A 21,294-nucleotide genomic window follows, 5' to 3' on the forward strand; every position below is an offset into this window, starting at 1 on the left:
TACGCTATCCCGTGACCTGTTCCTCAGTGGTATATGGTCGAGCCCAGTGGTTATCGATTCGCGTTCAGCCATGCAGGTGATCAGTCTCCTTAGCATGGAAGTGGCTGTTGTTGAATCGAGAGTTTGGCTGATTCGCTGGAAGTCGGCGAAAGAGCTTGGTCAAGAAGGCAAGTCGCCTCTTCTCTCACTGCGCTTCAACAGCAGCTAGAATCACTATGATACTTCAAGCGCCGAGGCCGATGGACTGGCTGCGGTATGGGTTGCGCTTTGGAAGCCCTCCAAGTGGTCCTGTCGTATTCATTAGAGAGTGCGAGCACTGAAGGTGGTATCACAACTTTACCTTTAATATTTCCATACCTACATAAGCGACATACTTCCTTTTCTAAACTGACACCCTCGATGATGGTTTCGGGACAGGTGGCCATCAGCTCACCGCGGATGCAGAGCTGGACGATTCGGCTGCTGAGTCGGCAGCACTCCTTGCATTGAACGTTCTCTCCTCGGCACATAGCTGTATGAATATTCAGTTTCTATCCATCAGGACACTGGGCTCTTTAGAGGGGAACATACTCACCGGGATAGCGTTGTGGTGGTGGTGATTAAGGAGTGGTGGGACAATTGCACGGCTATAATGATAGTGTTTGCAGTGAGGTAAGTCGCTATCAACGCAAATATATAGGGATTGAGGAAGTGAATGTTCCTTCCAGTAAATCCAGTGCACTCTATTAATGAATTCACCTATCGAACAACCAGTGTTCGAGTACTGAACCGTAGTCTTGAGGCCTGCTCGCTGGATAACGGATAGGACTCCTTGTTCACAAAAGCGAACAACAGAACAGCACGTTTAATACAATCTGACGGGAGGTTATTGTGTGTCTACGGGTATTGTTCAGTATTTCTATTTTCATACTGCTTCAGGCTCTAGTGACATTTGGTGGTCCCCAGAGTTCTTTGTTCAAAGTGAAGACAAGGAAATGAAATCATGAACAACTATGGCTTCGTCCAACTCGATCACTAGTTACAGAAACAAAGAAGTCCCATGAAATGATTCGCCAGGTTTCTTCAAGGTATTTGGGGTTGGTCGTGTTTAGCTATCGCTGAGTTACTGCAGAGTCTATCCGTGTTGATAGGCCCAGACAAATAATAGAAAGGTGTTGAGACAATATTTGAGATCTATACATGGCTCCTCTCAAATATTTCATATGGCTACATATATACTTAATTGCTTCGCCCCGATGATTGTTCCTCGCCGATGACAATCTCTGCTTCACAACTCGTGCCGCTGAGTTTGCAAGACCAGTTTGTATATCAACAAAATGAGAAGCTTGCGAAACTAAGCAGGCATGGTTGAAATTCACTGAATTGCTTAAATCATGATCTATCATTGATTTATCTGTTCTTTGTCAGTTTATTGCCAATCCTATGTGAAGGAACTGGGCACAGAGGCCAGCTCTGATATCAAGATGGCTGTGATATTCAGCTCAAACACGATAATCTTCAGCAGGTAGCTCTGGGGTCATGAAGTCTATGCTTAAATGTGGAAGCGCATTCCTAGATGTTCCGTGGCGGTTGTATCATCCTGCCACTGGCCAAGAGTGTCGAGTTTGCTCTCGTGGCAACTCTAATTGTATCTATTGAAAATGGCTAGGTACCTGTCGAGCAAACAATAGGTTTCCGGCCACAGGATCTCAATCGTAGCAAGCTTTCTCTTTTTTCCTTCTTTCATGCTTGAATCAGTCTCCTAACATCACACAAGTACATTAACTGTCAAGTCATTCCCTTCTCTGACCAACAATGTGGTCTCGCCCTTACACTATGCCGAGGGACTACCTGCTCCCTTTTATCTCAGCTTGTCTCTTTGTCATACAACTTGGTCTTTCGGTAAGCGACCTACCATCTATCAAGCTCATGCAAGATATTGTATGTAAGCATGTCCATCGAATCGATAGCCCTGAACTCCTTCCAGAAGAGAGATGCAGGGATGAGCCGGTGCAGCAACGACTTAACTTCATCATGAAGGGGATGCAGATATCCGCCACTATTTCGGGTATGTGTCCATCCCACCTCATACATGTACTTATTAGGACTGTTTGTAAGACTAACGACAAAACTGCAGCTAGCGTAGTTGCGTTCCCCCTGGGTGTTCTCTCGGATCGAATCGGCCGACTTCCTGTGCTGGGTGCAAGTATCCTCAGCATGATACTCTCAGAATCATACGCCATGTTCGTATGCTGGAAATCAGGCATGATTCCACTCGAAGCAATTTGGTGTGTCGGGGTCGCACTTCTCTTTGGTGGAGGTCGAAGCGTTGCTGAGGCCACGGTATTTGCTATCATTGCGGACACGGTACCCGAATCCAAGAGGCAAGCTTGAATCCAGGGGGCGAGATAAACTAATCGCTGACGATGATTCCTAGATCATCATGGTTTCAGTGGGTTGTGGCCTCTGTACTTGCTGCTCAGCTCGTAGGCCCTGTGCTATCAGGAGAGCTGGTTCGGTCATCGGTATGGATGCCACTATTCTTGTCCTTGGGCTTGGTACTCGGAGGCGGTATCATCCTAGTGAGCTTGACACCAGAGACACTCAAGCTAAAGCAGCCTCGAGGGGTGGTGAGCGTTGGGCTGTATGACGATGATCTGGAGTCGAACATGTTGAGCTTGGAGCCTCCCAAGAGAACATCCGTGATGGTCACTTTCAAGTCGATGGTCTCCAGGCCTCTCCTCTGGATTATCCCTGGTGCTGTCATGACAATCCCACTAGCAACAGTGCAGACGGATATCGCCATTCGCCTAATGCCCATACAGTTCAACTGGCCTCTCAAGCGTTCTATACTTATTGTATCTTTGCGAAGCTTGGTCACACTTCTCACCCTGTGCATACTGCTACCTGTCATCACATGTATCTGGAACAAACTCACACGTTGGTCAGCTCATCGCAGATGTTCAATTCTAGCTCGGGCGAGTTCATTGCTATTCTTAGCTGGCTGCCTCTGCATGATGATGGTAAGAAAGGAAGCCTTCATCATTGCAGGCCTAGCCGTGTCGGCACTGGGCTCGGGTCTACCTACGCTCTGCCGCGCCATGTTAGTTGGGATGACGGGGGAGGAGAGAGCCGGGATGCTATTCGGGCTGCTGGCGGTCTGTGAGATCCTGGGTTTTCTCGCTTGTGAGACAAGCATGGGGGCGTTGTTTGGGGTTGGGCTGAAGACGTGGTTGGGGATGCCATTTTGTCTGGGAACAGCAGCTTCCCTTGTCATCAGTCTGACCACATGGCTAGTCCCCACGAAGTTATTGAACATTGGAGATAGTTGATCAATTACTGTATCGTTGATTCGATATTGAACGGCATACTCCTTCGACACTGGCGACTGACTCCCTTGGATAATTACCTACCATGCACAGTTACCCTGGAGCATCGCCATTACTAACAGATTCCAATATTATTAACGTTACACATAAATACACAGTAGCTCCTCCACGGCAGCCGCTTTAAAACTCTATACTCGAGGAGATCATTCTCAAATTGGAAGGTGAATTATCCACACCGTATGTCTTATCATTACACGACGTTAGTATCACGGTGTTTGCTTGTGACACCGTCCGCAACCGACACTGGAAGATCGGCAGGTTTTTTTTTTTTTTTTTTTTTTTTTTTTTTTTTTTTTTTTTTTGAAAGAAACCAGTTTTAGATGTTCCAGCGACTTGTAAGTGAGACAAATCCAGGCATCATTAGTGTTATAACATTACCTTACTCAATATAAGCGCCGGAGCTGACCATTCCCAGCTTACCCTGATCTCACCATATGCAAGATGGACCAGTAAGAACAGCTCGAATATCTGCAAGTCTCGGATTCTCACGTTTTTCTTTTGCCATGGATGTCAAGGCCTATCGAGAGTTACATAGTAAAAAGTCAAAACTGATTGGGCTCGGCTTCGATCGAATGCCCCGTCAAAGAATCAGCAGATGAGAGGTAGATGAGACAAGGGAATGCAAGGGTATATGCAATAATACCCAATTATATTATGTTATGCAACTCTGTCGTGTGCCAACCGTGGCAGATTTCGCCAAATACCATTCGACCTTGACTTGGCTCTGTTCAACCTCAAATTACTCTGAAGCTCTTACTTCCGAGCTCCGAGAGCTGTGTATCTCGTAGAGAGACGAGGTGCAAGAGCGCTCATCACGTCACATCGCCGACTTGTCAGATGATAGACATATCTGTAACGACGCCAGGTACACTCAACTGAGCACCTTATAAAGACTCTTCTGTACTCAACCAGAGACTTGAAACCACGCCAAGTACCAGAGATCTCTCCCAAAGAAACGACAGTGAAATGGCCGCCCTAAAAATCGAGACAGAAGAAGCTCTTTGGAGCGTCATTCACACAACACCCATTATTGATCACCATGCTCACCCTCTTCTAAAGCTGAGTGCTATAAGAAAACATCCTCTCCTATGCATCGCCACCGAGGCCAACGGAGATGCCATTGAAGACTCAAAGACAAGTCTGGCACATCTTCGTGCTGTAAAGGTTCTTGCCAACCGCCTAGGCACCGACACAACTTGGGAAGCCGTCGAGGCTGCTGTCGCCAGAAAGCAAAAGGGAAACTATGATGAATGGATAAAGACGTGCATGTCAGGCATCGAAAACATCTTGGTCGATGATCTTCTGGGCGATCCCCTTGATGTCGAGCCTTACCACACGCTCAATGTCTATACAAGAAGCCCCAACAAGCGCATCCTTCGAATCGAGGAGGTTGCAGCGAGCAGCATCGAGAAGGCCTGTGGCCAATTTTCACATCCCTCAGAGGCATTCTCAGGATCTGTAGAGAACTTCATGAACGCCATCTATGATGCTCTCGATGACCCGGAAATTGTTGGCTTCAAATCTGTTATTTGCTATCGAACAGGCCTCGCCGTCACTCAAGTCACCGACCTCGAGATTATCATGCAGCAATTCCAGCTCATCTTTGACACCAGGAAAGAAGACGATGCTCAGCCATTCGAGAGACTTGATCATGAGCCACTCAACGATTACTTCCTGCACATCCTGGCGGGCTTGATCCAGAACAGTGAGGATGAGCACAAGAAACCTATCCAGTTCCACACTGGTCTTGGTGATAACGATATCACGCTATCCAAATCGTCGCCCGCACATCTACAGGAGTTCATCAAAACATACCCAGAGGTGCCAATCGTTCTCCTCCATGCCAGTTACCCTTTCACTCGTGAAATGGGATACTTGGCGAATGTCTACAGCAATGTCTACGCTGACATTGGCGAAGTGTTCCCCTTTATCAGTCGTGAGGGACAAGAAGGTGTAGTCCGACAAATCCTAGAACTCTGTCCAGTATCAAAGATTCTCTGGAGCACCGACGGACATTACTTCCCGGAGACTTACATCATAGCCATGGATCAGCTCCGGGAGGTGCTGCAGACCGTGCTGGCGGATTATGTCCACAAGGGAGATATGACCTGGACACAGGCAGCTCAGCTGGTCCAAGATATTCTCTTCAACAACGCCAACAAGCTATATGATCTGAAACTCGAACTCAAACCATTGCCGCCGGACTCGAGTCAAGGGCTGGAGTCTTCTGAGCAAACACACGTTGCGACACTGGCCAGATTCCTCAAGAATAAGGAAGAACCGAGATTCTTGCGGATAACTTGGACTGACTTCATCGCAATGTCCCGAGCAAGAGCAATTCCTATGCGCCGCGTCTGGTCTATGCTGCGGAACGGCGAAGACTTGACACTCGGAGTGACAAAGGCTGGTCTCGGAATCGACCAGAGAGATTCGCCAGTGCATAGCATCACACCAACGGGAGAGTATAGATTGCACCCCGATCTGAGCAGCCTTCGACTTGGTCCTCGCAAGGGGCATATCAGTGTCATGGGCGACTTCAAAGAAAAGGACGGCACACCAGCGCCTTTCTGCACACGCACCCTGCTAAAGAAGACACTCAAGCAGGCGGCTGAACAGGGACTCGAGTTTACGCTCGGTTTCGAGATCGAACTTGTGCTCTTTCGCCGTGGTAATGAGAACAAATTCGAACCACTTGATAGCGATGGACATATGTGGTCGGTCACTCGGGCTTTGGACCATGAAGTAGTGATTGAGGTTCTTGAAGATGCCATTGAACAGCTCGATGCTGCTGGCGTGTATATTGAGTTGATGCACCCGGAAAGTGCCAATGGACAGTACGAGTTTGTTCTGCCCAAGGCATCGGCGCTCGAGGCAGTCGACACTCTCCTCTACACGAGAGAAGTCATCAGCAGCTGTGCTGCAGCAAAGGGGTACCGCATGACGCTTCATCCTAAGCCATATGCCATGTCATGCGGAACAGCAGCGCATATGCACATGTCTATCTCATCGCCTATCGGATCGGATAAGCAAGTCTACGAACCCTTCTACGCAGGCGTCCTGAAGCATCTACGAGCTATCGCGGCGTTTACGTACAGCAGTATGATCAGTTACGAACGTGTTGTGGACGGCTGCTGGGCCGGCGGGACTTGGGTGACATGGGGTACTCAGAACCGTGAAGTGCCACTACGCAAGATCGAGGGTAGTCATTGGGAGATCAAGTGTATCGACGGACTTGCTAACCCCTACTTATCGCTTGCGGCGATCCTATTAGCGGGTACAAAGGGCGTTGCTGACGAGGAGGAGCTGGTTTGGAAAGACTGCGCCAAGGACCCTGCAGTGCTGTCCTTGTTGGAGAGAGAAGAGCTCAACATAAGTGCGAGATTGCCTAGGAGTATACAAGAGGCGCTTGCAGCGCTGGGTGAAGACGAAGAGCTGGCTGAACTACTTGGAGCTGAAGTTGCTGAGAGATTCATCGATATCAAGAAGGCAGAGACAGCTATTTTGGAGGAGATGGGAGTTGATGAGCGGAGACAGTGGGTTATGGAGCGATACTGAAGCTGACTGACGATGACCTCGTTGACATTTGATGAGGAGATGGATATTAGCTAATAGATTGAAAACCTGGCATCTTCTTCGGCCGGGCTTTCTGCACGTACGTATCGATCAATTCATCTTCCCTGTCAGCTGAAACATTTGATGCCCAGTGTGACAACAATGGGGTACGAAGCTGTTGAAATGATGCTCTAACATGGACAGGACAGGGCGTTGGCGAAACCCGCAGTCCTGGGTACGGTACCAGGGATTATGCATGGAGTACGGAGTACTTTTGAACAAACGCCAACAACAACAAATAGACTACTCCCGTCCGTAACTCGGGTTGTTGAAGATGAAACTAGGCTACGGCAGAGTGACATGACAGTTGGCTCAGTGGCATTGGGGGAGGTGGTGGCTTATTTGAGGGGTTTCTCTACTGGAATGAGGCGGTTGACATGCTGGCTATGCGAAACTACCTAGTTAGGTAAGTAAGTAGGTATAGGCTGGTAGGTTATACAAACGCAACGTCGCTGCATTCCATCCCATCCCATTCCCTCTGTTGACGTTGGAATGGATGAATGCACTCCAAGAGCAGTCTCTAACGGATATGATCCTTGTGCTTATCATGAGGAGTTATCCACAGATTATGGTGCCGGGTTTGGCCTCTGATAGGGTTATGCAAAAAAGTCTGGACCCTATGGATCGTATCATAACATTTAGAGGTGCCTTTCAAAGTGGATCGTCCGTCCCAAGCAAAAGTTGCTGTCGATCCAGCCTCGAAACTCAGATCTAAGAATTAAAAGAAAGCTTGGCTGAGGACCCCACTAATTCTCTCGTTTTTATCCGGGGTCTGCTTCTTCATGGGCCGGCCGTGGAAATTAAATTAAACGACGGAGTAGAGAGCCCATCAGAGCCGTAATGTCCGTGACCAACTTTTCTTCTTTTTTTATCTATTCCATCCTGAGATGAGATAGTTCCCAAGGGACTGAGGCACTAACACCAGCCTAGGAAAAGTGCCCTGACTAAAGACGAGCCTAACAAAAGCCGGTCGGGCTGCTCGTTGCGCTATTCGCAACAGTTCCAGGCACGTCGGTCGACTTTGCCGTCCGTTGAATTGACAGTGACAGTGAATTTGCCATGGAGATTAGTGGATCGGACGTTTCAAACAGAATCCACAGCAGCATTCATTTGACGGAACATGCAATGCATGGCATAACTAGGTATGCTTAATATAAGATCCAACGTTGACCGACCAAAGCTCGTCTGCAGATGGCATCCTCAAACCCTCTCTCTGCCTCTATACTTGCACTCCGCAAGATTGACTTTATGCAGACTCTACACTTGGGCTGGTCAGGCAAACCTTATTTATTAACAAAAATTCCCCATTTCTCAGCTGGCCCGGGCTGTCAGCGGTAATCACCGTGTCGCGCGTCGCATTCATCCATCAAATTCCACCCGTTGATGGCTGAAGCCGGTTCGCTAGAAACTCATCCCGTCCAATCCAATGGTTCAATGTGCCATGTCCGTGCATTTCGTTGTTTCTCTTAAAGGGCCTTCCTCGTTGTTGATCAATGTACGCGATCGGCCGGGTTGTGGACGATCACTTTCTTTAACTAACATGCCCATGTCCATCACCCGTAGCCGAACTCAATCTAGTATGGAGTTTGTTTGTCAAAAGTCCAATAAGCACTTATCGCCAAGGGGGGTAATGCATGCGCAAGAGTTGTCGGTTGCCAATATTCCTTCATGATGGCTGATGCTGAGTCTGCACTGCACCCAAGTAAAGAGAGACTGAATGCCGTCTGCTGCATGCTGATGGATGGATATGCATCCTGGATATTGCATGATATAGATGGATCCTGGTTGTGGTTTAGGTTTCTGAGTGGCTTGACCACTAGCAACATCAAAAGACCAGCCAGAAATCCACGAAACGGGCCAACAGCTCGTAGCTTATTCTGTCTGTACCTGATGTGTAGTCGACATGCGTATCCTGCGCGACCCGCTCGGTCTGGTAACAACCTAAACAGTATTATTGATTCAGCTCCAGTTTCTCTCGAGCTCCAGGGCAATTCCGCATTCTCGAGTTCCCGATATTGATTCACACCAAGGATTTGGACTTGACCCAACCAGTCCTCAAAGAATTGGACATTGCCTCGAAATCCAAGTCGCGGCAACGAATTCATGTACGTTCTTACAACAGCCGTTTATTGAGCCTCTGCTCCACGCGTCGACTCCTCCAGGGAACCAAGCTTTTACCACTCCATGCGACAGTTCATACATACTACAGAATGGCCTAGTGGCCCAGACAACTTAGTACCCACGCATCCCCCCAAGAGACTCCGCCGATCGCTACCGTTTCCAACACCACTCTCCTCCCCAATCTCCATCCATAATCCATCTCCCCAGCTCTTACATCCCCGGCCCTGGGTTGTCTTTGTGTATCCGCCAGCTGCAGCTGCGACTTCGCACGCACTCGCACGACTCACCCTCCTTTCAGTCTGAACCAGCAAATGATCGAGTACTTACCCAGCATATAGAGCCGACGTTTGTAGGAGGACACTCCAACCTTATTCCAGACCTTATCCTTCTGTCGAGACAGTTACCAATCCCCGGGAAGGCCGAGTCAGCACACCACAGTCTCACTACAGCTTTCGCCTCCCTTGGCTGTGTTTGTCGATCAACGATCCACAACCATCAAGTCTCCCCACGACGAGACATCGAGACATACATCTCGAGTAATTCTAGGCGACGGCCATAGCGACCACCAGTGAAGACGGAGCACGATCCCCATCCTTGACGTCGAGCCGACTTTTCAAGATCAAGGCGCTCAGGGCGAGCCTCCGCAACTTCAACTGGCTCTAATTCCAGTTCAGCTTTTCAGCACGACCTCCTTCGTTTGCGCCTTGCACTTGACCGTCCCAACGCAACCGACGATGCCGCTTCGTCGCGCTCGACCCTCTAATTCTTTCTTCTAGCCTGCCTACCATGAGGATCGCCATTCGTGAGCAGCTTGCAGCCCTCGTTCTTCTTGCCGTTCTCATATCCCTCGCCGTTGTCTCCATTCCAACATGGATCTATGTCAATCGCTTTGTAGTCGACATCGAGCGCGAGGGTCTGCAGCTCACAGCTTCCCTCAAAGCATCCCGGATCTCTGCAGAGCTCGGCCTCATTGAGACCATTGCCATGACCATTTCTTCTCGAATTCTCGTTCAAACAGCATTCACAAATTTCTACAATACTGGTGACCGAAACTGGGAAGATGCCCGCGAAGATCTTGAGAGCGCACTTGCTGTCAGCACCAGTTCTGGTCTGTTGCAAGTAAGGCTATATTCGAGGAATGACACGGGCGCTTCCAATGGCGGTTTACTCAACGTGACCTCCCTTTCTGCACCTGAGATCATTCTGCCCTACGGCAGTTCAACTGGCTCCGAGATACGACTCGGCGATACTGATGAGGGCTACCCACCAACTCTTTTCCCTAATCTCACATATATCAATCTTGATCGGCCAAGTTCTCAGCGCAATAACACAACAGCTTTTGCAGCCCAAGCATTCCCAGATGTTAGGATTGCCCGCGATGGTGGCTTATTGCTGGGGCCACTAGTTCTCAATGAGAGTGCCGCTCTCCTTTCCGTAACAATTCCTGTTCGGGACAACAACGATACCTTTATCCTTGGCTACATGACTGTGGTTACGCTTGCCGAGTCACTCACCGCCGTTCAGGATTCTCGTGAAGGATTGGGAAAGACGGGTACCGTCCTACTCATTGGCCCTACTGATCGGTCAAATCGTTTTAACAAAACTCAGCCCGCCAGCAATGCGACATACACTCCCAACCGTGACGAATTTGGTAATGTGATGGTCAAATTTGTCCTTCCTCCTAAGAATCCGGAAGGACAAAAGGATCGTCATAATGTTCATCAGTTTGTCAGCGAGACTGGTAATAGAGCATTTCCTGTCAAGTATTACCCAGCAGCGTTCGATTCGTTCACAAAACATTATGATACTGTCAATAACGCCAGCGCTCTCCTCAACACACACAACGAACAAGACGCCCGTGTCGCAGTTGGATTTGCTCGAACGCAAACTCCTCTGGCAAACTGGACTGTTATTGTCGAGAAAGCCAGATCAGAAGCTTATAAGCCGATCAACACTTTGCGGAACATCCTGCTTGGCACCGTGTTCGGTACTGTCGGCTTGATAGCCTTGCTGGTCATTCCATGTGCTCACCTTAGCGTGTTGCCCATTCGAAAACTCAAAGCGGCCACAGAAAAGTCAATCAATCCCCCAGGATATGAAGACTCATTTATCGATTCGGATTCCGAGTTCGGAGAGGAGATTCCAAGTTCTGGAGGGATATCACGACGATCCAAAAAGCGAGGGCCAATAGCGAAATTCATTCGAAAAATGCAAGGAAAGTCGAATGGACCGAGTTCAAATCGAGATATTGCCCGCCGAATGTTCAAAATCCCTGCAAAGGTTGATGACCGGAAGCACTTTGTTACGGATGAGCTAACTGAGCTGACACGAACCTTCAACGATATGAGTGACGAACTGGTAAAACAATATCTTTCCCTTGAGGTCAAGGTGGCAGAACGAACAAGGGAGTTGGAGGAGAGCAAGAAGGCAGCGGAGGCGGCTAATGAGAGCAAGACGCTTTTCATTGCCAACATTTCCCACGAACTGAAGACGCCCCTGAACGGCATCCTTGGCATGTGTGCCGTGTGCATGGAAGAGAACGACATCGTTAGGATTAAGCAATCCCTAAAGACACTCTACAAATCCGGCGACTTGCTGCTTCATCTCTTGGAGGACTTGTTGAGCTTCTCCAAGAACCAGATTGGCCAGCAGCTCAACCTTGAACTGAGGGAATTCCGACTGGCCGACATCAGATCACAGATTTTGACCATTTTCGACAAGCAGGTTCGAGAAGGAAAGATCAACTTCTCGGTAGAGTTTATCAGCTCCGACAATATCGACATTAGCACAAGTCCAGACAGAACAAATGGGGAGACAAGATTACCAGCACTTGGCCCCTATGGAACTGGAAGACTGAAAGACATGTGTCTATGGGGCGATCAACACCGAATACTTCAGGTCATCATAAATTTGGTGAGCAACAGTTTGAAGTTTACGCCTCACAATGGCAGCGTCTCAGTCCGCATTAAGTGTCTCGGAGAAGCAGAAACCGTTGTTGAGAACGAAAGCCGTACATCATCGCTATCGAAGAACTCGCGGAACAACTCACGAACTGGGCGTCCTCGACAACGCGGAAGCGCCAGCTCAGCAAACTCAGGAGGCTCAGGAAACCGAAACTCGATCCCGAAGTTCAAGGGCACGGGAACTGCCTTGTCCATCAACCCTATGGACCCAAAGGCAACCCCTCATGTCCTGGTTCGAGAGCGATCCCCTACGCCCCCTCCACCAGGTGCGAAGTCGTATGTGTTCGAATTTGAAGTACAGGACACTGGCCCCGGCATACCTGAACATATGCAGCAAAAGGTTTTTGAGCCCTTTGTCCAAGGAGATCTGGGTCTGAGCAAGAAATTTGGTGGTACTGGATTGGGATTGAGTATCTGCCACCAGCTAGCAGGCCTCATGGGTGGTTCTATCAGCCTGCGTAGCACTGTGGGCGTCGGCACAATCTTCACTATGCAGATTCCGCTAAAATACGTGAAGGATCGGTAAGTGTGCACCAGCGAAATCGCTACAAAGTTACTAATAGTTAGATCCAGAACTTCCAGCACTGCATCGAGCAGTGTGAAATCCCGCCCAGCAAGCGTAGATGCTAGCGACATAGAGCCACAGCGCGTTGCTCCTGGTGCCCCGAAACCTGCAGCTGAAACCAAGTCAGCCGGTGCTCTCAACCCACAACCTCGACTGGTCGGGCTAAGCCAGCCATACTTCGCTGCTGACCCTCCATCTATCAAGAGTGCAGAACAGAAGATGGCTGAGATTGATCGGGCCATTGCCAGTAAGGGTGACCAAGGCAGGCTACGCGTTCTGGTAGCCGATGATAACTCAACCAACATCGAAGTTGTCAGCCGCATGCTGAAACTCGAGGACGTTTACGATGTGACTATTGCGAAGGATGGCCAAGAGGCCTACGATCTGGTGAAAGCAACAATGGAGAAGAACCAAGCGTTTGACGTGATTTTCATGGACGTCCAAATGCCCAACCTTGATGGGTTGCAAAGCACTCGGCTTATCCGTGAGATGGGCTACACATCCCCCATCGTTGCTTTGACAGCCTTCTCAGAGGAGAGTAATGTGAAAGAATGCATTGACTCGGGTATGGACGAGTTTCTCGCCAAACCTATCAGACGGCCGGCCCTTAAACAAGTGCTGAAGAAGTTTGCAACAATCCCGGAGGAGCCGGAAGACGAAAAGCGCTCTTCTTCGCTGAAACCGAAAGCTAGAACGAATGGCAATGCCATTCAGCCACACAAGGAGGCCGAGAACGGTGCACCTCGAGAGAAACATGGATGAGCGCTTTATCCCTGGTTTGCTGTGCACCTGCAGAAGCCACAGCTAGGAATACGAGCGAAGGTGACTCGTACTGAAGACAGACATATCATACTCAAGGGACAAAGATCCCCATACACCATCTCAACCAACATACATCTCTTATCTATTTGTTTCAAGTTGCAAAAGTCTAGCGGGAGGAATTGTCTTTGCTGGAGTTTGAGCATTTTTCTTATCAAAATTTTCAAGGGGAAAACGGATCGGGAAAAGAACCGCCCCCGTGTCTTTTTGGCTTGTTCGGGTTATTGGTCACGCACGTTGACGAGCATCGCGACCTCTCTATATTCTATTTTTGATCGTATTTCTGGGGTTTGCCGTCACATACAGTTGATCGGCGCACACGTATATAGGCGTACACGTTTTGACCTATTATAGTTGTCATTTGCACATGTTTGCGGATACTGGAAATGGAATACAAACGTGGTGCCAGTTACAGCATCACAAGAGGAGGCATACGAGGAAAAGAAGACAGAGGAGAGAAGAAAGAAGAAAGAAGAGGCGTATATACATACTCATGTAACTATATATATACGCATAATACTGTGACGAAGGAAGAACAGAAATTCGTCACTAGACACGTTGTATGACTCGGTGCATCTGCTCGTTGTGACATGTTGAAACCAATGGAGGGCAGTGGTAAAATTGGGACAGCTATCTACCTGATTGTTTGCATCGCCTGTGCCAGAGCAAGTTGCTGAGACTACTACAGGATGTGAAATTTCAAAGGGAACTTGAACGCAATACTAAAGTGATAGTCTCACCCGAAAAGGCGCAGTGGCAGAGTGGTCTAATGCGATAGACTAGAAATCTATTCTCTTCGGAGGCGTCTGTTCGAATCAGGCCTGCGTCGGTGTTTCATTTTTATTTTTTAATGTTAAACTTGAGTTGTGTAAATATTTCTTTTTTCGATATCTTTAATATTGAATAAAATAAACGTAAAAGAATTTTAGTATTAAGTATAATTAACTCATCATTTAATATATATCTTTATATATAATAATACCTGCTTTCTATCTTATGGCTACTACTCCGTAGGTACTTGATTTATACCTGGCTACCTAGCCTGGCCATCTCACTAATGGAGGGAATATTTCAGGGGTCTTTTACCCCGAAAGACTCCTAACCAACGGGGTCCGAAAGCACCGCCGACTCCGTTGTAGCGCATCGCATAAGCCACTAGAGGTGTCATTTTATTACCTAGGTAGGTACCTAGGCAGGGTACATTTCATAATCATGGACTTGCAGACGAAGAAACTTCAACTTCTGGTAAGAGCGTAGCAAATGAATAAAAGTTCATAGTCCAGGGCCTGCCTGCTTTGAAGTCACCTCAAACTAAACTCCATTGCCCTACAATAGTGAAGTCCTTGACATCTGGGATGTGATAGGAATTTGAAGGAGGCGGGCAACCAGGAGCTAGAGGTACGTACCTCTTCAACACGGGCACACACGTAAGGCTTCACGAGCCACAGCGCGACCGTTCCAACCATCCACATCCACATCCATCCTATCCCCATCAGCTTCATCCATAAGTCGCATCTTTTCCCCCCCTTCACATATCGACTCTCTCTATCGACAAAAATACCCTCACATCGCGCAAGAGGAATCAAAGGCCATTCAATAATTCTGACGACGATACAATGGCCGACGAGCAGCCTCGTGGCATCGACCACACTGATTCCATCGATTCAAATGATGGCCCGAAGCAGCCGGACAAGAAGAAGAGCCGTCGCCCTGCGAGTGAGTGTGCCTCAGGGATGCGCGCGATGCCGGAGAGAATTCATACTAATTGATGTCTCGTAGATACTGCCTTTCGACAACAGCGTCTAAAGGCCTGGCAGTATGTCATGACTACCTACCTACCTACCTTACCCTCATCCCGTTTACTCAATCGCCCCCTCGATACTGATTGATACCTTGCGACAGGCCCATCCTCACACCAAAGACCGTCCTGCCTCTCTTCTTCGCCATCGGCATTATATTCGCTCCCATCGGCGGTGCTCTTCTATACGCGAGCGCTCAGGTACAACACCCTTGATTCGTCTCGTTAGACTCTACCCGCCAAACCCAATTCTAATGCGCAAACCTAGGTCCAAGAAATCCGACTTGACTACACCGATTGCATTGAAAAAGCTCCCACCCTCAAGGACGGCGGCGGCTTCAGGGGAATGCCAGGCAGTGCTGTCAGCACCGCGTTCAAGAGTTCCAATACTTCAGTGAATGCACAGTGGGCCAAGGAGGACAACGTCACCGTTAAGCTCGACAACGGCGTCAGCGTCTCGAACCCTCGATGCCATCTCAAGTTCACCATTCCAGAGGAGATGGGCCCGCCTGTTCTCTTCTACTACCACCTCACCAACTTCTACCAGAACCATCGCCGATATGTCCTCTCCTTCGATACCGACCAGCTCAAGGGCCACAAGCGATCTTACAGCGACATTAAGAACTCGGACTGTACTCCCCTGTATGGTGAGGGCAGCAAGCCTTACTATCCCTGTGGATTGATCGCCAACTCCATGTTCAACGATACCTTCTCCAGCCCCGTGCTCTCGAACCCTCCCAAGGCCAGCAGCAATGATACGTGGGTATACCATATGCAAAACAACACGGGCATCTCGTGGGACAGTGACAAAGATCTCTACGGCAAAACCTCGTACAACTACACTGACATAGTCCCCCCTCCTAACTGGCACGATCGCTACCCCAATGGATACACTAAGGACACGCCTCCTCCTAACCTCAAGGAATGGGAGGCTTTCCAGGTCTGGATGCGGACGGCTGGTCTTCCTACTTTCAGCAAACTGTACCAGCGTAACAACACTCAGGCTATGTGGTCTGGGACCTATGATCTGGTGATTGACTACCGTAAGTCTTTGCTCCCTCATGTTGAGCAAGCATATCTGACCTCCATATAGGCTTCCCGACTCTCAAGTACAAGGGCACCAAGTCCGTCATCATTTCTACTCGAACCGTTATTGGAGGACGCAATCCTTTCCTTGGCATTGCCTACGTCGTTGTCGGCGGTGTTTGTATTGTTCTCGGCACCGTGTTTACAGTTACTCATCTCATCCGCCCCAGGTTTGTTCCCCAGACTGACTGTCGTTGACCTGATGCTAAATCCATGATAGAAAACTTGGAGATCACACTTATCTCTCGTGGAATAATGCCCCTGGTGCAAAGTCTGGTCCTAGCACTGCCGCCGCTTCGGGTCGCGAACTCCGTCCTGGCGAAGCTTAGACAGCTCGCGACGATTCGCGCGCTCTTCTAGCAGCTCCTAGGAGCCCATCTCCCGCGTCTTTTAGATCACCGCCCAGTGCATCGGGTGGTCCCCTGGTTCCTCCCTAATCTGCACCGTCCTAGGTCACGTTCACCATCAAGGAGATGAGTTATTTAGTACTCAAAGGCTAGTAGATGCCGTTTTGAGAGAGTGCTTTTGATCATATTTGCTAGTCACGTTTCTCCATTATACGTCTCGTTGTGTTTTTGTACGACTACTCTTTTTTGCGGCCTCCGACTGTTGCTTTACTTTTGGTTTCGGGAGACTTACATCATCAAACGTTGGTCTCTTACATGTGTGCCAGCTATGTCGGCCTCGTGTGCCTCTTTACCCAGCAGGTACCTGTCCTTTTGAACAAGATACAACGAAAGGGAAAAGAGGAGGAGCAAGAATCATGTTGGCTTCGTGCTTATCTTATATGGGTAGGGAGTTTGGGCGCGTTGCGACTCGGGAATAAGGATAGAATGAATTGAAGTATCTAAATACTCTCGAGTCCCATCACACGATCTGACGTTTAGCCATAGATTGGATACTATGCTGCCTCTAACGTGTGGGTTATCACAGACCAAGAATGATATGACGCCAAAGAATTACAATGTAAAATCGCTCACAATCATGAATTATCTTATTGTGTCTGATACGACTGCCCTTGACCCATCCTGACTATATCGATATCGATATCGCCGAGCGAAGGAACTATAAAAAAAAATCCTTACCAGACCAGCTATTTGAGATATGATGTTCTGCAGCCTACATGTGCCGTTGAAGGAACTCGAGGGCCTGCAGCTAAACGTGAAAACCAAGTAGGAAAATTGTATGTTTTTAGTACAAATGGTGAAGCAACCAGCCAGCGTCCCCTCATCCTAAGTCACGCCCAAAAAGAAACATCGCCTTCTCACCCAGAAACCCAGTCATTATGTCACCGTTTAGCGCTTGCGCTTCTTCTTGCCTCCTCGGTCTTCATCCTCCATGGCACTCTCACGATCGCGCTTCTTGGCCTTGCGCTCGAGCTCATCCCAATCCTCACCCTCTTCGTCACTGTCGAGCTCTGCATCTTCGTCGTCATCGCTTGCATTGCTGCCAAAATCGGATCCTTCGTCACTTGATTCAGACTCCTCATCGAATTCGTCCTCGTCCATCTCAAAGGCCGATTCTTGCTCAGACTCACCCTCGCCATCATCATCGTCAGAGTCAGCTTGCAAGAAAGACCAACCACCATCAGCAAAGAACTGGTGGGTGTCCGCAGTGACTGTCTTCATGATAGTTGGCCAGTTGAGGTTAAGAGGACCTTCTGTGTAGGCGATATCCGAGGAGTCGAGCCATTCCTTGACCTGGTCAAGGAACTCGACGGGGATGGTGTTGACGTGGTAAGGGGGCCGTGTAAAATCCTTGAAGACAAAGACCATATCAAAGTTCTTCAGGCCGAACTGAACACGTTCCAGGTGGGCAATCTCAACTTCCTCAATGGTAATGACCATAAAAGGAGGCTCGACAACCTGAATGAGGCAGTCCGTGGTAGGTTGCACAAAGACATTGCTTCGGAATGGCACACCATGGAAACCAAGGTCACGAACAGGCATGTCGACCTCGATGCCTTCGTTGCGGCCAGCCTCGGCAATCTTCTGAGCAAAGCCTTGGAACAGTCGATCCAACTCGGCTCTGCGACGTCGTTCCTCTTGTTCTGCCTCGAACTCATCCTCGTCACCATAACGGTACTTTCGCTTGCGGTTACCCGTCTCATCGAACTGAATGTCTGTGGCTTCTCGGTAGAACTGAACATCCTTCGTCTTCTTCTTGTTGCCAACAATGATCGGGTCCTTGAGATGAATGTGAATGATGACAATCAACTCGTGCTGACAAGGTTGAAAAAACAGGTGCTTGACGTTGGAAAACAGTATATCCACTCGGTGCTGTGCGTTGAGGGGCGAGATATATCGTATACCGTTCTGGTGAATCTCGACCTTGCCTGGTACTCTCTTGCCTTCCATGGCTGGACGGATGTAAACGTTGTCCAGCACAGCCGGTCGTCGGTCTGGGTAATGGTTAGCATCGACTGATCCAAAAGCATCTTCAGCTTTGACTTACTCCTTATCTCGACGAGTTTGTCCTGCTCGACGACATCCTCCATGTCCTTCTTTTCCTGCTCCTTCTTAACCACATCGCGCTTCATGTTGGAGATCTGAGTCGCTATTTCATTGTATCTCTCACCATCAGACGATCGGAAGGTCAAACTTCGAACGAAGTGCGCCGATGCATCTTCGAAGGGCTGGTCATCCTTCCGGCCTACACCCTGGCCAGGGGATAGGAAATTGATACGCAAGAATGCCCAGTCACCCTCGTCGCTTTTACTCGCGTTCTTGATAGTGTTGATGTGGAAAGGAACAGGGCGGCCCATGATGGGTAAAACGACTGTGTTGTTCTTGATATCGACGACAACCTCGAGGTTCTTGATCTTGCTGGGAAACTGATTGTCTCTCTTGTAAGACTCGAAACGCTTGAACTTCTTGACCTCGCCACCGTTTTGGCCACTCGTGGATTCTGAAAACCTGGCGAGACCCTCCCTTTGCTTTCTCGCTGCAAGTTCCTTCTGATGCTCCCGTCGCTTCTTCTCAAGGTCGTCGTTAGCGACTTGGGTTGTGCGTTCTGAGCGAAGTCTTGTGCTTGTGATATTCTTGGTCGCAACGGCGCCAACTCGCGAGTCCTTCTTCTCCTTCTTAGGGGCAGGCTCTGCTTCTTCATCATCCTTGAAGAAAAACGAGTTAGCATCGGCGCTTGTTGGGGCCTCAGCCGTGAACACCACGGGCTCTGCCGAAGTGACTCGTATAGTGTCGGTCAGGACGAGCGCATAGATCTTGCTGTTCTTATCCTGGGGGGACGGGTTCTCGATGTCTTGGAATCCAGTATTGATGATGAGAGTCATACCGTCCTTCAGAACCCGCTGGTTCTTGGCGTTGAGAATCAAAGTAGGATCCTTGTTCTCTAATCCGATACCCCAACCAACGTTCTTTAGGAAATGCTTCTCCATGTCTGGCTTCTTGCTCTTTATAATGCTGATGGCCCTGCCATAAACCTCCTTCGCTGTCATACCATCACGAATCTCCTTGATGATAGTGTTGTGGATGAGAGTAAGAAGCTTATAGTTGCTCTCCTGAGACTTGTTGGGGTCGACGAGGTAGGTTCGGGCGATGGTAGAACAGTAAGACTTGTACCGAAGCCCCATGGCGGCAATGATGATGTTCGCGTGAAGGTTTTCGTCGTTGGGTTCACCGGCAAATCGAAGATCGTACTTGCCACCGCTCTGGATCGAAGGTCCCAGAATCCAGTCCAACTGAGCGGGATCGAGGTCCGAGGGAAGTTTGCCCTTGCTAGGCAACTCGACTGTCTTCCAGAATTGGTTGTCGTCGAGCTTCTTATCGACCTTGTCGGCGAGTGCGGAGTGTTTGACTTTCTTTTCGGCATCGAGGATGTTGGACATTTCGTCAAGGAAGTAGGGGGTCATCAAGGCAACACAAGCCTTGGAGGCGGTTCGCATGGCTCGGAGTTCGCTCTCGTCCTTTACGGCAAAGGCGTAGGTAGAAAGGGCGGCGGAAATGTCGACCTGGGTCACATCCTTGCACTGATCGTTGAAGAGCTTCTTCCACTCATCGACGAAGGGTCCTCGGGAGGTGTCTTTGGCAATGGTGCCGACCTTGTTCTGAAATGCATTTGTTAGAACTGAACGACAATGACACTTCAGGCGACTTACTCCTGCCTCCTTAATCTTGTCGGCAAGCTTGATGAAGAGCTTCTCGTTTTCGGCGGCATCCTTGCCTCGCACAAGGACTTCGATTGGAAATCGGCCCCCTTTCAGCTGTTCGAGATGCTTGGCTAGAATTGATTTTAGTATGAGTCATTCGCGCAGGCAGAAATGCGGTCGCACCTTTCTTTGCTGTTGTGAGGATGTACAACGTGTCCAGGGTGAACAACATAAGGGTCGTCGGAAACTCGTATCCAAGAAGCCAGAACTAAGATATTGTTAGTGCATGCATCTGGCATTCGTTTCGAGTCGCCGTGGTATCGCATACGTGAATCGCATTGTTCTTGTGAAATTCAGGGATCTCTTCAACTTTGCCCATCATCACAATGAGGGACTGAGCGCCGTTGAACAGGCCATCCTTGGAGCGCAGGTCATTCTTCCAGGCAGTGACAAAGTGGGAGATGCGCTCCTGGAAGAGCTTGCTGTCAATCTTGATCTCGGCCATCGTTTCTGATGGAATCGTGATCTAGAGTGACGGGGGGAAGCTGAAGGAATGAAGAGCTGATGACGGGAGGTTGCGACGACGCGAGAAAAAGTGAGGTCGCGTTAATGATCCAAGCTGGAGCTCCTTATCACGTGATGTCCCGCAACGCGTTCCTTGGGTGACTGATGATGCAAGTAAGCTACTAAGGTAGGTAGGTAGGTGTGCCTTATTCAAGGTGCTTAAGTATGGTGAACGAATACCTTGCAGCCTGATGAAGTAACTGCGGCAGGGCAGTATCCAACCCATAAACAATTTGAGTTTTCTTCAGGACTATTTGGTCTTTATTTCTCTTGTAAATTTGCTTCTTATTGAA

At 49.0% G+C, this 21,294-nt stretch overlaps 5 protein-coding genes and 1 non-coding gene across 6 annotated transcripts; 5 read left to right on the forward strand and 1 right to left on the reverse strand.

Annotated features, from left to right (window-relative positions):
* Window positions 1–1,794: 1,794 nt before the first annotated feature.
* Window positions 1,795–3,145, forward strand: FVEG_02768 (hypothetical protein; the record flags this gene model as incomplete). The annotated part of the gene is made up of 4 exons (XM_018890233.1): window positions 1,795–2,047; window positions 2,117–2,346; window positions 2,433–2,872; window positions 2,929–3,145. The coding sequence occupies 4 exons, from the start codon at window positions 1,795–1,797 to the stop codon at window positions 3,143–3,145; spliced, it is 1,140 nt and encodes a 379-aa protein (XP_018746517.1).
* Window positions 3,146–4,029: 884 nt separating this feature from the next.
* On the forward strand, window positions 4,030–7,440 carry FVEG_02766 (hypothetical protein). The gene has a single exon (XM_018890232.1). The coding sequence runs from the start codon at window positions 4,335–4,337 to the stop codon at window positions 6,921–6,923; it is 2,589 nt and encodes an 862-aa protein (XP_018746516.1). The 5' UTR covers window positions 4,030–4,334; the 3' UTR covers window positions 6,924–7,440.
* Window positions 7,441–9,125: 1,685 nt separating this feature from the next.
* FVEG_02765 (osomolarity two-component system, sensor histidine kinase SLN1) lies at window positions 9,126–14,038 on the forward strand. Its single transcript, XM_018890231.1, has 2 exons — window positions 9,126–12,586; window positions 12,638–14,038. The coding sequence occupies exons 1-2, from the start codon at window positions 9,888–9,890 to the stop codon at window positions 13,389–13,391; spliced, it is 3,453 nt and encodes a 1,150-aa protein (XP_018746515.1). The 5' UTR covers window positions 9,126–9,887; the 3' UTR covers window positions 13,392–14,038.
* Window positions 14,039–14,195: 157 nt separating this feature from the next.
* Window positions 14,196–14,277, forward strand: FVEG_15127. The gene has a single exon. It is a non-coding gene; the product is annotated as a tRNA-Ser (tRNA).
* A 552-nt stretch (window positions 14,278–14,829) lies between these two features.
* FVEG_02764 (hypothetical protein) lies at window positions 14,830–17,425 on the forward strand. The gene is made up of 6 exons (XM_018890230.1): window positions 14,830–15,164; window positions 15,228–15,264; window positions 15,351–15,447; window positions 15,515–16,289; window positions 16,340–16,502; window positions 16,553–17,425. Exons 1-6 carry the CDS (start codon window positions 15,065–15,067, stop codon window positions 16,659–16,661), a joined length of 1,281 nt encoding a protein of 426 aa, XP_018746514.1. The 5' UTR covers window positions 14,830–15,064; the 3' UTR covers window positions 16,662–17,425.
* FVEG_02763 (FACT complex subunit SPT16) lies at window positions 17,283–21,095 on the reverse strand. The gene is made up of 5 exons (XM_018890229.1): window positions 20,766–21,095; window positions 20,621–20,705; window positions 20,447–20,568; window positions 18,787–20,395; window positions 17,283–18,733 (listed from the first exon to the last, which is right to left on the reverse strand). The coding sequence occupies exons 1-5, from the start codon at window positions 20,940–20,942 to the stop codon at window positions 17,628–17,630; spliced, it is 3,099 nt and encodes a 1,032-aa protein (XP_018746513.1). The 5' UTR covers window positions 20,943–21,095; the 3' UTR covers window positions 17,283–17,627.
* Window positions 21,096–21,294: the final 199 nt, after the last annotated feature.

The sequence above is a fragment of the Fusarium verticillioides genome, chromosome 5 (assembly GCF_000149555.1).
Source record: "Fusarium verticillioides 7600 chromosome 5, whole genome shotgun sequence".
NCBI lineage: Eukaryota > Fungi > Ascomycota > Sordariomycetes > Hypocreales > Nectriaceae > Fusarium > Fusarium verticillioides.

What these genes read in the sequence shown, in the direction of transcription:
- FVEG_02764 (XM_018890230.1), top strand. Translation starts at nt 15,065, where the DNA reads ATGGCCGACGAGCAGCCTCGTGGCATCGACCACACTGATTCCATCGAT. An exon ending in CAGCGTCTAAAGGCCTGGCA is followed by an intron (nt 15,265 to 15,350) that starts GTATGTCATGAC and finishes ACCTTGCGACAG; the next exon opens with GCCCATCCTCACACCAAAGA. An exon ending in TGATCTGGTGATTGACTACC is followed by an intron (nt 16,290 to 16,339) that starts GTAAGTCTTTGC and finishes ACCTCCATATAG; the next exon opens with GCTTCCCGACTCTCAAGTAC.
- FVEG_02765 (XM_018890231.1), top strand. Translation starts at nt 9,888, where the DNA reads ATGAGGATCGCCATTCGTGAGCAGCTTGCAGCCCTCGTTCTTCTTGCC. An exon ending in CTAAAATACGTGAAGGATCG is followed by an intron (nt 12,587 to 12,637) that starts GTAAGTGTGCAC and finishes AGTTAGATCCAG; the next exon opens with AACTTCCAGCACTGCATCGA.
- FVEG_02763 (XM_018890229.1), bottom strand. Translation starts at nt 20,942, where the DNA reads ATGGCCGAGATCAAGATTGACAGCAAGCTCTTCCAGGAGCGCATCTCC. An exon ending in CCTCACAACAGCAAAGAAAG is followed by an intron (nt 20,569 to 20,620) that starts GTGCGACCGCAT and finishes AATCAATTCTAG; the next exon opens with CCAAGCATCTCGAACAGCTG. An exon ending in ACAAGATTAAGGAGGCAGGA is followed by an intron (nt 20,396 to 20,446) that starts GTAAGTCGCCTG and finishes AATGCATTTCAG; the next exon opens with AACAAGGTCGGCACCATTGC.
- FVEG_02766 (XM_018890232.1), top strand. Translation starts at nt 4,335, where the DNA reads ATGGCCGCCCTAAAAATCGAGACAGAAGAAGCTCTTTGGAGCGTCATT.